Source organism: Phalacrocorax aristotelis, chromosome 1 (assembly GCF_949628215.1).
Source record: "Phalacrocorax aristotelis chromosome 1, bGulAri2.1, whole genome shotgun sequence".
In the NCBI taxonomy this organism is placed as follows: Eukaryota; Metazoa; Chordata; class Aves; order Suliformes; family Phalacrocoracidae; genus Phalacrocorax; species Phalacrocorax aristotelis.
This window is the reverse complement of record NC_134276.1, coordinates 71,719,993-71,734,217: the sequence shown is the minus strand read 5'-3', so window position 1 is coordinate 71,734,217 and position 14,225 is coordinate 71,719,993. Positions and strand designations below refer to the sequence as shown.

Below are 14,225 nucleotides of genomic sequence, written 5' to 3'. Positions count from 1 at the left end.
CCAGCTGAGAAAGCAATAAAGGCTTCTGCCTGCCGGAAAGTGGGCATATCGCTACGGCCATGGGCAGGGGCCCAGCTGGATGTGCAGTGAGGTGCACAGTGGGAATTTTGGTCCCATGCTGCCCCTTCCATATATCTTTTTATGTTTTAAAACTGATCAGAGTGCTGTCTGGAAGATCTATGTGGCTTATTTTGTTTACCTCTAGGATCTATTTGTAAGCGAAATTCAGTCACTGTTTGAGGGACAAAACGCCAATTCTTTCTCCTCTATGACTGCAGGGGAAAAAAGTACTCTGCAAATCTTCCGCTTTGAGCTCTTAAGGAGAAGCAAAACTGGGCAGAACGCAAAGCAGGGCTCTCTGAGGGCCCCGTCAAGAAATCTGATGCATTTTCTTTCATTAAAATCATGAAAGACTCTGGTGCTGAGAACAAATATATCCAATTCTCTTTAATATAGATTCCCTAAGTTCCACGGAGCATTTTCAAACACAAACTTCCTCTGTTGTAATTCTAAGTAATCTGTTATTACAAGATCTGGGGGCTACTCCTAGGGTTGGTTAGCGTAAAGGGAAGTTTAGCTCACATGTTAAGATTGACTATAGCTGAAGTGAAGTGAACTCCTGGAAATCCAGTCACAACTCATAGCATTTGCCAGTCAGATGGTGTGCTATGACCCCAAGACTGTGCAGTCTCTGGAGGGTCCTCTCTGTCCCTTCTTGCTTTCTTTGCTGAGTGAAACAGTTTAAACATGGGTGGCAAAGCAACTATTTCCAGCCTGCAGGAGGAGATGCAGCTTTCTCATGGATGTTGCCTGTCCACGGACACAGGCAGAGGGTGCAGCACCTGCTCACCAACTGGGATAGTTGTGTCCATCTCACCCAGCTTTAGTCCCATAGCTGAGGGGTCTGTGCTCGGAGCCTCCCCATGCGAGGCTCCTTGAGGGTCAGCGGAGAGGTGGCTGTGCAAAGGCAGGAGGTGCCTGGCAGGGCTGAGCTTCTCCGGGGGGGCTCTTTCTCCCCAGGGGCTCCCAGGTGAAGCTCAGGCAGCTGCTCTACTGTGTGCTTTAGTTAAATGTCAGGGTGGAAAAATTCAGCACGTTGCATCTTATAGTGTACAGAAGTTTTGAATGCTGTGTTGCTGTTCCAGGGTAGCAATGGACATCGCTGCAGGATACACAGACAGATATAGGGGCCAAAGCCCAGCACACAAGAACAGGGCTACCTTGATATTTTTTTTTGGTTACAGGGAAAGAAGCCTGTCTCGCAGCCCTCCACCTTCCCATTCCTGTAGTGTCCATGTTCCTCAGTTCCCCTGCTTTTTTTCCCAGTGGCAGTAATAACTCAGCATATTTCCTCCTCGCCTCCCTGAAAAGCGATGGAAAGGTGAGGAAGGATCTCCATTTTGGAGTAGAGCTGTTTTGTTGAAACTGCACAGATATTTAAGCTATACCTCAAATGACTATGGAACTTTGGGCTAATTTACTCTGAATTGTTTTCAGAACAGACCAGCATCCATGATGCAAAGCTGTTCTTTCTTTGCTTGCCATAGCTGTCAGGGGTGAATACTCAGAAGTTTGTGTTAGCAGGATCCACAGATTCCAAGGTGCAGAGTAGATTCCAAGCTCAGCAGCAGAAATATGCATTAACATAGTAAATCTAACCATTCTACCCACAGTCACTGTAATTTATCTTTTATCCACTTTGCCTGTTTCATTCAGCAATGCTTTGTGGCTGTGTCTGCCAGTGGGACAGAACTGCCTGCTGTGGAATAATTAGAACAACTAGAAAAAGCTGGAAACCATTCCCCTCCAACTGACACGTTTTTGTCTGTGGTGATCAAATTTTGTCCATCTCTCTGGTCACTTTTTTCCCATGGCACCAGATGTCTGCTCTTTGGCACAGAATTAGCTCTGAATAGCTTACCTGGCATTTCCTACAGCTCCAGCGAGACTGTGAAATATTTGCTTCTTTCTATTTGACCTGTCGATATATTCTTGATTGACATATTGATTCAAGAACACTGTTGGAGTCTTGATTTGTACAAGATCCAGAAATTCTGTTCTGTGCGCTCCTTTACAGGTGTGCCTAACCTCTGCAAGAGGCAAGAATTGTGAAACACAGTAAGAAGTAGACACCTTATCATTTTTTTAATATTTAAAAAAAATGGACATTCCTTAACAGAAAAGATGCAAACCAAACATTCAATTCTGGATATGGTATATGATGGAGGCAAAAAAAATATAAATGCCAGGACTTGCAAATCAATGAATAAGGCAGGAGGTTGCTCTGAAGGGTGTGTGGGACAGAAGTCTTGTAACTCCTATCATACACATAGTCACAGGCCTCTGCAGCTATCCCCTTAGGTAGAAATGACACTGCAAAACTGATAATAGGTTTTGAATCAGAGCGTGGTCACAATATGGAGACAAAAGGTAGTACATCCTCAGGTCACTGAAGAAGCAATAATGTGTTTGAGGAGCGGTGACAGCTCACACCTAGTCCTCCTGCAGCTACTGCTGGGCGCATGGGAGGTTAATTAATCCCCTAGGAGACTTACGTGAAACTGGTGGATAAGTATCATTATCTAACATTTACAGGTAGAAAAGGAATGAGACAGAAAAATTACTCTCCTGAGACTGTACCAAAATCCTTGAACAGAAACTGCACCACTGCCATTTCCCATCACGTGATCTTTCTTCGTATACCCAAAATTACATGAACGACATACTATATTTTGTGTAAATATAAATATGTTTATATACATACATAAAAAACTGAATTACATGCAGTATCAGTAGGAGGCATATTAATAAGGTATATACTAAAGTCACAGAAATAATTTTCAAGTATTCATCACAAATGGATATTCAAGTAATGAGCACATATAATACTTAAAACTGAATATAATACTCATAACTGGGTAATCTAAGTAGTATATTTTTGCAGCAAGAGAAGTGTATAAAGCATAGCACTCTGATTTTCAAAGTATACTCGATGCATTTCACTACTCTAAACAGGAATTCCACACAGAACAGCAGGCATGGGTGGAAAGCAGAGGGAAACCAAGCATAATCTTAAGTAACTACATAAATAAGTGATGATGATTAATAACTTGGCAGTCTCATACAGGGCTAACACATTTTCAACATGACTATACAGTCTGGTAGCAGCTGCTCTGATGACACGCGAAGCAGTGTCAGTGTGCCAGCTCAGCCCGAGGTAGTCTCAAGTGGAATGGATGTAAGTCAATGCCATTAGAGGGTCACTTTATCTCATGACTTCCCCTCAGATATGCTTTTCTAGCATTAGTCAGGCACCGCACTGCACGCAGCGAGACCTCCCTCTTGGCAACCCTGTGACAGACTCCTGTCATCTCCACCCTGGCCTAGTCATGGCCTTTTGCACAAATCCATCTCCTCCTTCCATTCCCAGATCTCAGTGCCTAGATTTCAGATGGATTTCAGGTTCGTGCCAGCTGACCATGGGGCTGGAGACACCCAAGCATTCAGCCCATGTCTGGCCAGAGGGTTTGTGCCAGTGGCACCATGAAGTCGCCCTCCCTGGGGATTAACTACTGCTGCTGCAAAGCGATGTCCAGGCTGGGGAGTCCCCTTCTTCCTGCTCCCACCTGCCAACATGCAGGAAGCCAGGAGCAACGGCTGCCACCCCGAGGGCACGTTCCAGGAGCTGAGGGGTTCCCTCCAGGGAGGGGCTGGATCCAGGACTGACCTGGCTCTTGGGTCCGCTGGCTCAGGGTGGCTCCCAGCCCCACTGCTCCTGCTAGTCGGAGTTTGCCAAGGAGACAGCAAGCTGCAATGGCCCACAACAGCCCCGTGCATGGAGCTGGCAAGCAGTATGGGGAGCCAGGTGCCCATTTTCCAGCTCACTCCCAGGTCCTGTCATTTAACTGTGTGGACATACCCGATGCATCTGACTGTCCCTGAGAAACATTAGATGAGCATCCCTGAGTGCTGAGAACAGGCCCATGGAGAAGTGGCCACTCAGTCTGCTCAGCAGTTCCCCCTTAGTTTAGGCTTTGTCAGGAGTCTCTGGAAATCAGCGGGGAAACTCCGGTCCACTGCCACAGGCTTCATATCTACATTGCTGCGCACGTCTGTGAGTGTTGCTCACCGTGACATTTCTATTTTTCTCAAAGGTTCTTTTTCTTTGCAGTGTGATGTCTTGGATCAGAATTTGTTAAATTTCCTCCCAGAACAAGAACATTCAGAAATTTATAAGATGTTATCTTCTTGTATGCTTATGACAGATTCTGCCTCATCGGATTACCTAAAAAGTAAGTTTTATTTTGTCTTTCCCAGTAAATGAAAAAGCACAGGCAGGTTAAAAATTGTCTCTCATAATGAGTTTTTTATGTGATGTGCAATATAAAACTTAGGCTCGTAGTCTTTTAAAAAGATCTTGTCACCTGGAATGGCCCTTTGGTACTATTTTTAAATGAAACTCATTGTCTTTGTTTTACTAGGCTAAGACTACTTGAGTTAATTATTAAATATTGTATCTTTTGAGACAGCTAAGGAAAATAGGTTAGCTGATGGAAACTGAGAGTTCACCTGAGACAAATCACATCTTAATTGATATTTCAGCCCGTTCGAGTAAGATGCTGTTCAGAGATATGTTAACGTCACACACCTTTGGTTTGCACTATCATTGAAAATTATCTGTAAAATCATTGTATTTCTTCTTCAAATTGAATTTTGGTTTTGTAAAAACCCTTTTACGTGCCTCACCCTTATTCACTCTAGGAGGTAAGGCGTAGGAAACCAGAAAAACACAGGATAATATAAGACATACAGCTGCTTAATCTACTGTATATACAAAACCTGCAGCTGATAGCTAATACGCCGAAGTTAATTTAATAGATATTTTGAGGTAATTAGGCATAGTTTTCCAACACAAGATGTAGAACAGCTGTGAGTCATGAAAAGCCTAAATAGAAAAAAAAAATGCGATAAACGAAGGATGCAATTCTGTCCTTTGCTACACCGATGTTATGGCAGCGTAACTCCTGTGATGAAGGCGGTGTAAGAGAAGGGTGAGTTAGTCTCGAAAGCTGTCCCCGAGCTGCAGGCAGACCTGTGCACAGCGCTGCGCAACCTGCATCCCTGCAAGGCGCTTCCTTGCAGAGGCTGTCATCCTGCAAGGTATAGCGCATCGGTGTATAGGACTCTTGAGCGGTAACAAGCTGCGGTTGTGCTGCCAGTTGCAAGCTTGGGGTTGGAAGAGACCGTTGGTTGGGTTTAGCTTAAATAGTATATTTATTTCTTCTTCTTCTTCTTTTAACAATCCAGCTGACAATGAACTAGAGTTTTATTGTCATCTTCTGAGAGGAAGTTTGAACCCAAAGGAATTTCCAACATATGAATACATAAAATTTGTAGGAAATTTTCGGTCTTACAGCAATGGTAAGCTTTAATTGTTGTATAAATGTTACTTTAGCTGTGTAAAATAAAATATAAGTATTGCTCCATTGAAAAAGACAGGCTCTTAACCAAAAAGTCTATTTTTATCATTATGGGGTAAATTTGGCTTCACATGGATCTTGCAGCTGATTTGCAAAAGCTGGACGAATACCTATGAAGAGTGAAATTGTGTTAGTTGCTTTTGTTACTGCCCTTCACTTGTTAGCAGTGATGCTGGACTCTGGGTAAGTCTGCAAATAATACAGGTTCAGAGGAGGGCTTGTTTGGGCTCATTAATACTGCGTGCTAGGACTGTACCTTTTAGCTGAATAACAAGCTTGCTACCTTATCTGCTGCCTTACATTAAACACAGATTCTGTGCCAGAACTGACAATCTGTCAAATCTGCCCTCTTGCCATTCTCCAGAAAATTTTGGGGAAAGGTGGCAGCACCACGTACTTGAGTGCCTGCACCCACCGCCCCACGCTGCGGTGAGGGGTCCCCTGCTGCTGGCGTCAGAGTGGCTGAGGACACTTCCACCCGCCTCCCTCTCCAGCTGCCATTTTACATTCCCCTCCAGCACTGCAGAACCCAATACTTTCCAAAAAAAAAAAAGGAAAGAAATACCATCAGCATAGTTGCTAAATGCACCACAGTCAGTCTAGGGAAACCATCTTTCAGGGAGGAAGAGCAGATTTCCACCTCGCCCGGTCCCTGACAAACAGATTGCTTGCACGGCCATTAGTGTCAGAAATGAAATACTCTTTTATTACTTTCCCTTCTTCTGCCTGCCCAAGTTTGCTTTAGTTACTTGCCTGATTGAACTCCAGAGTGGCATTTCCAAAGTCGCTGGTATTGTTCCAAATAGGTCATCCTCAGCAAAAAAATTCCCCACCGTGCTTTCCAAAAACCGCACACCACACTGCGAAAAAAAATGTCCCTGTCCCCGTTTAACTTTCTGCTCTTGCTCCACATGACTAGAATAGAAACCTACATGCAGGATGGAGATATGTATTTCTTGTTTGATGCCATCTGATTTGAGGCTTTATTTGTATAAAAAATGTAACTGCCTGTATGCTTTCTAGTTTGAATGAAGTGAAATGCGGCTGCCTGACAGACGCACGCACCAAGCTGTTCTGTTTTCTAGAGCAGAAACCGGATTTCAGGTGCTGACTCATAAGGATACATTTCTACCAGGGGAATTTCTGATCCATTTTCTTAAAGGATTTTCAGCCTTTTATTTTGTCATGACCTTAATATTGCCCTCTTACCTGTTAGGATTTCATATCCCAGCATTTTTATCAGTGGCTATTTCTCAGAAGAAAGATAAAACTTGCATTACAGATATCTTCCCTAGCTTAATGCATATAAAGTAAATGGGAACATATTGATTTCAGAAGACACCAAATCATTTTCCAAAGACCCCAGCTTATAGCTTTCAAACAAGACACGTGTTTTCTCCTTCAATATATTTTTTTTTTTGCTTTGTGCCACCTTCTTCTAAATCATCCACTTTATTTTGTCTCTTCCCATCTCTGCCTCAGTCTGACCCTCCGGTGGGTAGGGAGGGGATGGCCCTTGCCCCCACTCTGTGAGAAGGTGCCTCCTGGCCCCCTCATGCCCTCTCCCCATTGCAGGATGGCAGCTTGCCCATCTTGACTAGTTTCCCCAGTTCAATGCAAAGCCTGGTGGAAACACTTGCTTCACCAGTGCAAGACAAGCATACCCAGCATTGCTCTCCCTTGGCCGGGGTTCATCCCCATGGCCCCCTCTGCCCGCCTTCCCCCTTCCCCCACCAGCCTGGCTCCTAATCCGGCCAAAAAACCACCTGCCAGCAAAGGTGGAAGCAAGTGCACTGGACTCGTGATGTAGCAGCAGCAAACTGTTTGTTTGGGAGCTGATAACCTTGGGCCAAGGACAGACCAAGCAGCTGGAGGAGGGTGCAAACATCTGAAGCGGCTGTCGTTAGCTCCAACCAGGCTTCTTGCGTCAGCCGACTGCACCCTGAGCAAGGCATGGGGGACATCAGCTCAGGCAAGCACGGTATGAACGCAGCTTTCCAGCCCCGGGGCTGGGGGCAAGCAGCTGTGCTTTGGCACAGGGATTTGCAGCATGGACAACTTTAAGCTGGATTCCCACCCCTGTTCGGCTCCGCACACCCCAGGGTGCCCTGCTATCGGGCACCGTCCCTGCAGCCCATGCACCCCAGGCAGGCTGTCACCTGCTGGCCCTGCCAGTAATTGCCCTCTTCTTCCTCCTATTAAAAAAGTACTGGTTCTCCAGCCTCCAGGTATGAGGCCAAGCAGGCAAGAAAGACAGCAGTGGGAAGGGTGGTGGGGCATATCACAGGGAAGCGCTCGTCCTACATGTGTAGGATCAGCTGGCCCTAAATCCTGCTTTTCAGAGGTGTTTGTGGAGGAAGGAGGCTAAGCTGAAGATAAGAGTTAGCTGAGCATACTGTGGGGGGAGAAAGACAGAAATTGCAAATTAAGCTTAATTAGCAGGAGACGTTCCTTATGAATGTATTCAGGAATGCTTTTCCCTGTAGCTTTTCACAGCAGTAGAAGTGTGAGCATGTTTTTACACATGGGAGACCGATACAGGATGTTCTTCTCTAAATACAAATCTCTGCCGTTCCTTTTTAGCCACCTAGCACCAAATCCTACCTTTGTTTCCAATGGTTTGCTGAGCGTACTCTGAGTCCGCCCTGCCTGCTCATTCCTGCTGCAGGGACGCCAGAGTCCCTGTGGCTGGGGAGGACCTTTTATCCCTGGGCAGGCTGTATCCCATCAGGATCCCATCAGGATACTTAACTATTCCATTCTCATTAATGTAGAGTAGTGGCAGTCACAGTCCTGACAAATCTTTTACCCTTCCTTCCTACTTAACCTTGCTCATTGCTCATATAATGGTGGTGCTTGGGGAAGGGGGCCATGTGTGCTGGGGTCCCAGTGACCTTGCCCCCCTCCCTTCTCCGTCATACCTTCTCCGTTAATTGCATTGTGACTTATGGCTGAGAACATGATATAGGGATGGCTTTGAATGGATTATTTTGAAGGCCTGAGGCTTAGAAAGCCAGTTAGGGGCTTAGCTGCTCTCCCTAACTTTAGTGGGACCTCTGGGGCTTTAAAGACCATTGTACTGAGATGCCAAAGAGAAATTCTTTTTCTGCTAAAGCAGAACAAATACCTGATATCTGCCAAGGTGACTTGTCACCAGATTGCCCTCAGGCAGCCAGATCATGCACAGCCTGCATCAAACCATGCTACTGCCCCAGAGAAGCAGTCACTGGCACCTTTGCCCCATCCAAGAAGGGGCAGAGAGATGCATGTGCAAGCCCCAGATATTGCCCGGGAAAGTTCACATAGCTCACGGCATGTGTTCAGTCTTTCAGAAGATCACCGTCCCTAGAGCTCCTGGGCTCAGCTATAGCTGGAGGCTAGAGGAGCTGCACAGCCCAGTGCCAGGGCTAGCATGATGGTCCATGCTTGGGCTGATCCCGGGGATGCTGTGCAAGAGGCCATACCCTGTAACCCCTGCTGCAAGGACATACCTGCAGCTGTATCTACACCAGGGATGTGACACGAGCTGGCTGTACATGAGCAAACTGCCCTCGAATTAGCTGTGCCCAAGCAAGAGCAGCCGTCCAGCAAAACAGCAATGTGAGCTCTGCGGAGTGACTGCATGAGTCAGTGGCTGTGCTAAATCAAATACAAGAGATTTGATTTTCCATTTGGGAGGATTATATAATCATCATTAATTAAGCTTCAATGAGAAAAGCAGGACTGTAACCTGACGTAAAGACTCAGTAGTCCCTTGAGAGGCGGGGAGGTGGCCCGTGGGCCACTCAGAAGAGGAAGGCGGAGTTCCCTCTTTGCTTCTATGAGAAATGCCTACTTGCTCTCAGAGCTAAACTGGTTTTTTTAAAATTTGCAAATAGGAACTATTTCCAATATCTTATATATTCCAGGTTCTGGTCCTGTAGTCCAGATTTTAACAAGAGAGACAAATATGTGCAAACATCTGAGGGAGCCGAGCGCCATCACTGTACCTGTTGACCCATAGTACCTGACAAGGGGCAGAGTCATGTCAGCACCACCAATGAATAATGCAGTGGTTCCCATCCAGTTTTGCCAGAGGGCTGAGGGGGGAGGCAAATAATAAAGATAACCTAAAGGTAACCCTCCAAAAAATCCAAGGAAATTCGTAACTCCCAGTATAAAATTTCAAACTAAGTGAGAATAAATTCTTTTACAAAGCCGCTTAATAGCTCACTCTGATAAGAAAAGATAAGGTGGGCTGGATTTATCCCTCCTGTGAAAATTGTTTGTACGTTTGTAAACAGAAGAACATCTCTCATAATTACATAACCAAATATTGGCTTTGCTATCCTGTTTCTGAGGTGATGTACTTGCTTAAAAACTCCTGAAAGGGACAAAGCCACGGTCCTGCCTTACAAAGTGTTCACCGATATAAAAAAGAACCACCAGCATCTTTAAAGCGGCAGATCCGTCCTTTCATCTAAAATGCCTGAAGTTTTCATCTTAAAGGAGGAGATCACCGTTATGTGAAAAGAGTTCCTGATGAAGTAATATAACTAAATATTAGAGTGGAATTTAAAATTCTACATTTTTGCTCCCAATTACATGGCAACTCAGGAAGTATCTGGTTACTGGATGCTAATAATAGCAGATACTCTACTGTTAGCTGATATATCTCTTAGATATACCATCAACTGGTATAACTGGGTACAACTGGGGAGAAAAAAAAAATCTTTTCACTCCCGGAACAATTAATTCAATCTGAATTCCTTTTTAAAAGAAATAAACAGAACTATCCAGAAGATACACTGATCTTGAGCCTCCATAAGCATAGGCAGAAACATGTGATAACAAGAATAACTCAAACTGAAATGAATATTTTGATCAGAACCGACAGCCACTTATTAGTATTTACTGTTCACAATAGTGTAGAAGCTACAGCTAGCAATCTGCAGCGCCTATGCAGGGCTCTCTATAGGCACTTAAGAAAAAAGGCACCATTCCAGTCCTAAAGAATTCACTTGGGATCCATATCAACAGAGGATGGCAAGGGGAGAAACAGGAAGAGGAAAGAGGAGAGAGGAGATCAGAGTAGACAAGTGATGAATGGGCACCATCACTGTTATTCATCCAAAGCTACTACGTGCAGTCCAGCTTGCCACTAGCACAGTAGATTTCTTCATTATATATATTAACTGCTGAATATTCTGCTTATCTGTGGTCTGAATTTATTTATATGAAACAATCTTGATTTTATTCTGGTCTGTTTGGCTTGTATTTTTTGAAATCACTGTTCAGTTTGTTTGACAGTCACTAAGACTGTTAAGTCATTAACATCTACTGACAAAATAGGAAGGAGGGATTTCTTCTTTCAAATGGCATAAATGAGAGGTTTGCTGTTATAGGAAGAATATGTTTTAGGCATCCTAAGTTAAAATAAGAAGACCAAGCAACTGACTGCTGTACTGTTATTAACTGAATAATGTGGCATCGGGGGTTTTTTAAACACGTTTTCATTCATTTCATGAGGCATGATTTGTATCCCTAAGGATAAAAATCTTTTTATCTGTGGTAGTTAAGGGCTTCATTCCTTATATGTATGACTTATTTTTAACATCTTGTCCTTAGTGTCCTGGTCTTTTTTAAAAACAAATCAAAACAAAACGAACAAAACCAAACAACAAAAAAACCTCCTGTATATAGGCAAATCAGTTTCTTTCTATCTTCTTATATGATATTTGCAGGTAATTTAATACTTCTACAAAAGAATTTTGTGGTAGCTTTAGGAGCAGCAGGTCTGATAGTTAACCACTAAAACTATTAAAATTCATGCATCAGCTAACTAATAGGTATAAGACAACTGTTTCATTATGTTTGATTATGTATTTAGCTTTGTCACACGACCTGCTAATTCCCTACTCAGGATATTTTATCTAGATCATTTAACTGCGAAACATAGAATCATAGAATCGTTAAGGTTGGAAAAGACCCTTAAGATCATCAAGTCCAACCGCTAACCTACCACTTGCCCAAGCCCACCTGTTAATAGCCAGCTTAACATTTTCATCAGGTGCCTTCTGACAAAAGCACTCCAAGACCTGTACTTGACTTATAAATGTTAATATCATCATAGCATCAGACTTATGCTATTTTTCCATTCCACTCTTTTTCTGTGGTGGTCTCAGAAAGCTCGCTACTGAACTTCGCTGCTTCAAGACATTCTGTGTTTCTTTTAAAGAGACTTGGAGACTAATAAAGTATGGTTTTTCAAAAGGCATGTTTAAAAGATTATTCCAGGATTTAATTTTTTTTTAATTCATGTAATGATCTCTTTTTTTAACTACCCTTTAAAATTTATCCACAAAAAAGAGTTTATATTTGCTGACCAGCTGTAAAAGCAGAGCAAAACAGGTCGTGCATAGAGAGCTGTGGAAAGAACAAATGCCAACAAAATAGGTCAGGCAGCAAAGTAATTCAGAAACAAACATGGGATTTTTTTTCTTTCAGTTGTTGTAGTTGTTATTTTCAGATCGAGATGTACATTTTGAGGTGGTGGCTACCTGCCTGCACCATCGAGGCTTTTAGTGCTTTGGGCTTTGGGAAGGGCAGCTGACTATGGATATGGCAAGTAGCTGTTTGACAGCTGCATGACTTTCAGCCAGGCCAACTCTATCTCATCTCCTTGGACTAATTCATTCACTGCCACTGAGTTCAACATTCCCAAATGTTGTGATGAAATCCCAAATTTACTACAGAGCTGTCCTATATGATAGTTTTTACCCTTTTAGTATTGCTCTTGGAAATACAATCCTATTTTGTAAATGCCCCATTCAGGGATGCATTCTGCTCTCTTCTGGGAATGTGCCTCAGGCTTATTGCTATTTACATCAAACAGCTGATGTAAAAAAGCCATCCGCTCCCTTTGGTGCAACTCGGTCTCCACTCGCTCTCCACTTTCTTCTGCAACTGGTGTCATTTGCAAGCCTGTGGGTTCACTAACCAGGTTAACTTATCATACCTGTACTTTGGAGGCTGAATGTGCTTATCTTATTTTCATACCTTAGAGCCCAGCCTGCAAACATTTGCTACTAAACTTGGCTATTACAGGGAGAAACGGGCCCATTGACTTCAAATGTGACAACATATTACATAATAATCTCGGAAGTAACTTTTTACAATGCCCTTAATGTGGGTTTACATCAATATCATTAATTTTTAAACAGGACTGACTACAGAAATCGACAGACTTGCACAAAATAATTGTATTAGAGAAGAATCCATAACTCTTTACTCAGGCTTCTCCTGTTTCCAGTAGCTCCTAACTCTTTCTTCTTTTTTTCCACCTCTTGTATTAATAATCCCATAGAAGCCCTCGTATATGCACATAACCCCAGGAGCAGAATGGGAATACATAAGTCCCCAGAGCCAGTGTGCTTTGCTGGTGAAAGGAGGAGAATTTTGCCCATATTTTTTATCTTAATATCCAGCCAGCCATGCCCTCCAGACTCAACTGCAAGAGAGGGCTGTAATCTCTGTGGATGTTCACATCTGCATTGCCTTCTCAGATGAGGAATCTTTCTTCCCCTTTTTGGCGTAATACATATTGTGCACACAGTAGCCTAAACCAGTTAACCACAGGTGTGAATTCTCCTCAGAGTACTTACTTTTCCGTCTCATATCCTGTTACCCTTGTTATCAGCTATGCATCATTATTCTAAGGCTTTTAATAGGTTGAATGGTGTTCCAAAAGCACATGTGATAAATTGACACTTCTTCCATCTCTACAATTTATATTAGTTATCTAAAGCCCAGTGCAGAAGCACCCCAAAATAAAAATTGCTACTTATGTCCTCCCCAGATAGATATAAAACTCCTCATTTTCACAGGAATGGACACGGCTATCCTTGCTTTGTCCTGTGCAGAATAGACAAACTGTAGGAAACTTCATAAAGGCGGATATAGGGGCCTAATTGTAAGGAAAGATAGTTTCATATTAGTATTAATCCCTATTAGCGGTAGATTAACTCATATTGGGGAAGTCTGGCTGCTAGATGGAACCTTCTCTGCCCCCATGGGAGACAGTCCGCTGGGCAGGGCGAAAGCCCATGGGGCCTTCCTGGTTGCCACTGCATCTTAGCACACAGGTTTTTTTCGCTGCTGTGGGAGTGGGATTACCATCTCTAAACACCCTGAATTTGGATCAAGAATTTGTGTTATGTCATTCTAACATAGGACCATGGCCTAGCTTAAGGCAACACATTCTCTGTGGCAGGAGGTGCTACTAAGCCCTCAAAGCAACACAAGAGCCATGCAATCATGACAGACACAGATAAAAAAACATATACAAAATCTGCAGCCACATCACATCCAGTTTTTCCTTCTGCCCAGTGCTCCAGGAGTCAGCAGGCCATCTGCAGACTTACCAGAAATGCCCAGCTCTGGAAGCCAGTGCTGACCATGGGGTCCTCTTTGCTCTTCTTTAAAAAAAGGAGAACTTAAGCACGCTGGGGTCGGTTCTCCTTAAAAGCAGAAGGGGAAGGCACGTTTCAGCAGCCCCGAATCACAGGCAGCCTCTTGCTAGCTTGATGAAGTCTCGCTGGCTGTGGGCCCCAGTGTTTTGCCACTGATGGCTTGACAAACTCTCTTCAGCTACTTCCCTTGCCAATGCTTTTTTACACTGCCTCATGGAAGTTAGTGCGCTAGGCACACTGCAGCATGTATATTTTTCTTGTGAGTGGTGAAAAAGAGCAATTGGATGTGCAGGGT

General features: G+C 43.7%; 1 protein-coding gene across 3 annotated transcripts in view; it reads left to right on the top strand.

The window, feature by feature from the left end:
- Positions 1 to 14,225, top strand: part of NPAS2 (neuronal PAS domain protein 2) — a 108,428-nt gene that overhangs the window by 66,973 nt on the left and 27,230 nt on the right. For all 3 annotated transcript variants that reach the window (XM_075092721.1, XM_075092731.1, XM_075092738.1), the window contains 2 exons: positions 4,172 to 4,292; positions 5,308 to 5,421. In XM_075092721.1, coding sequence (XP_074948822.1) covers positions 4,172 to 4,292; positions 5,308 to 5,421 — 235 coding nt within the window. The remainder of the gene's footprint in view (positions 1 to 4,171; positions 4,293 to 5,307; positions 5,422 to 14,225) is intronic.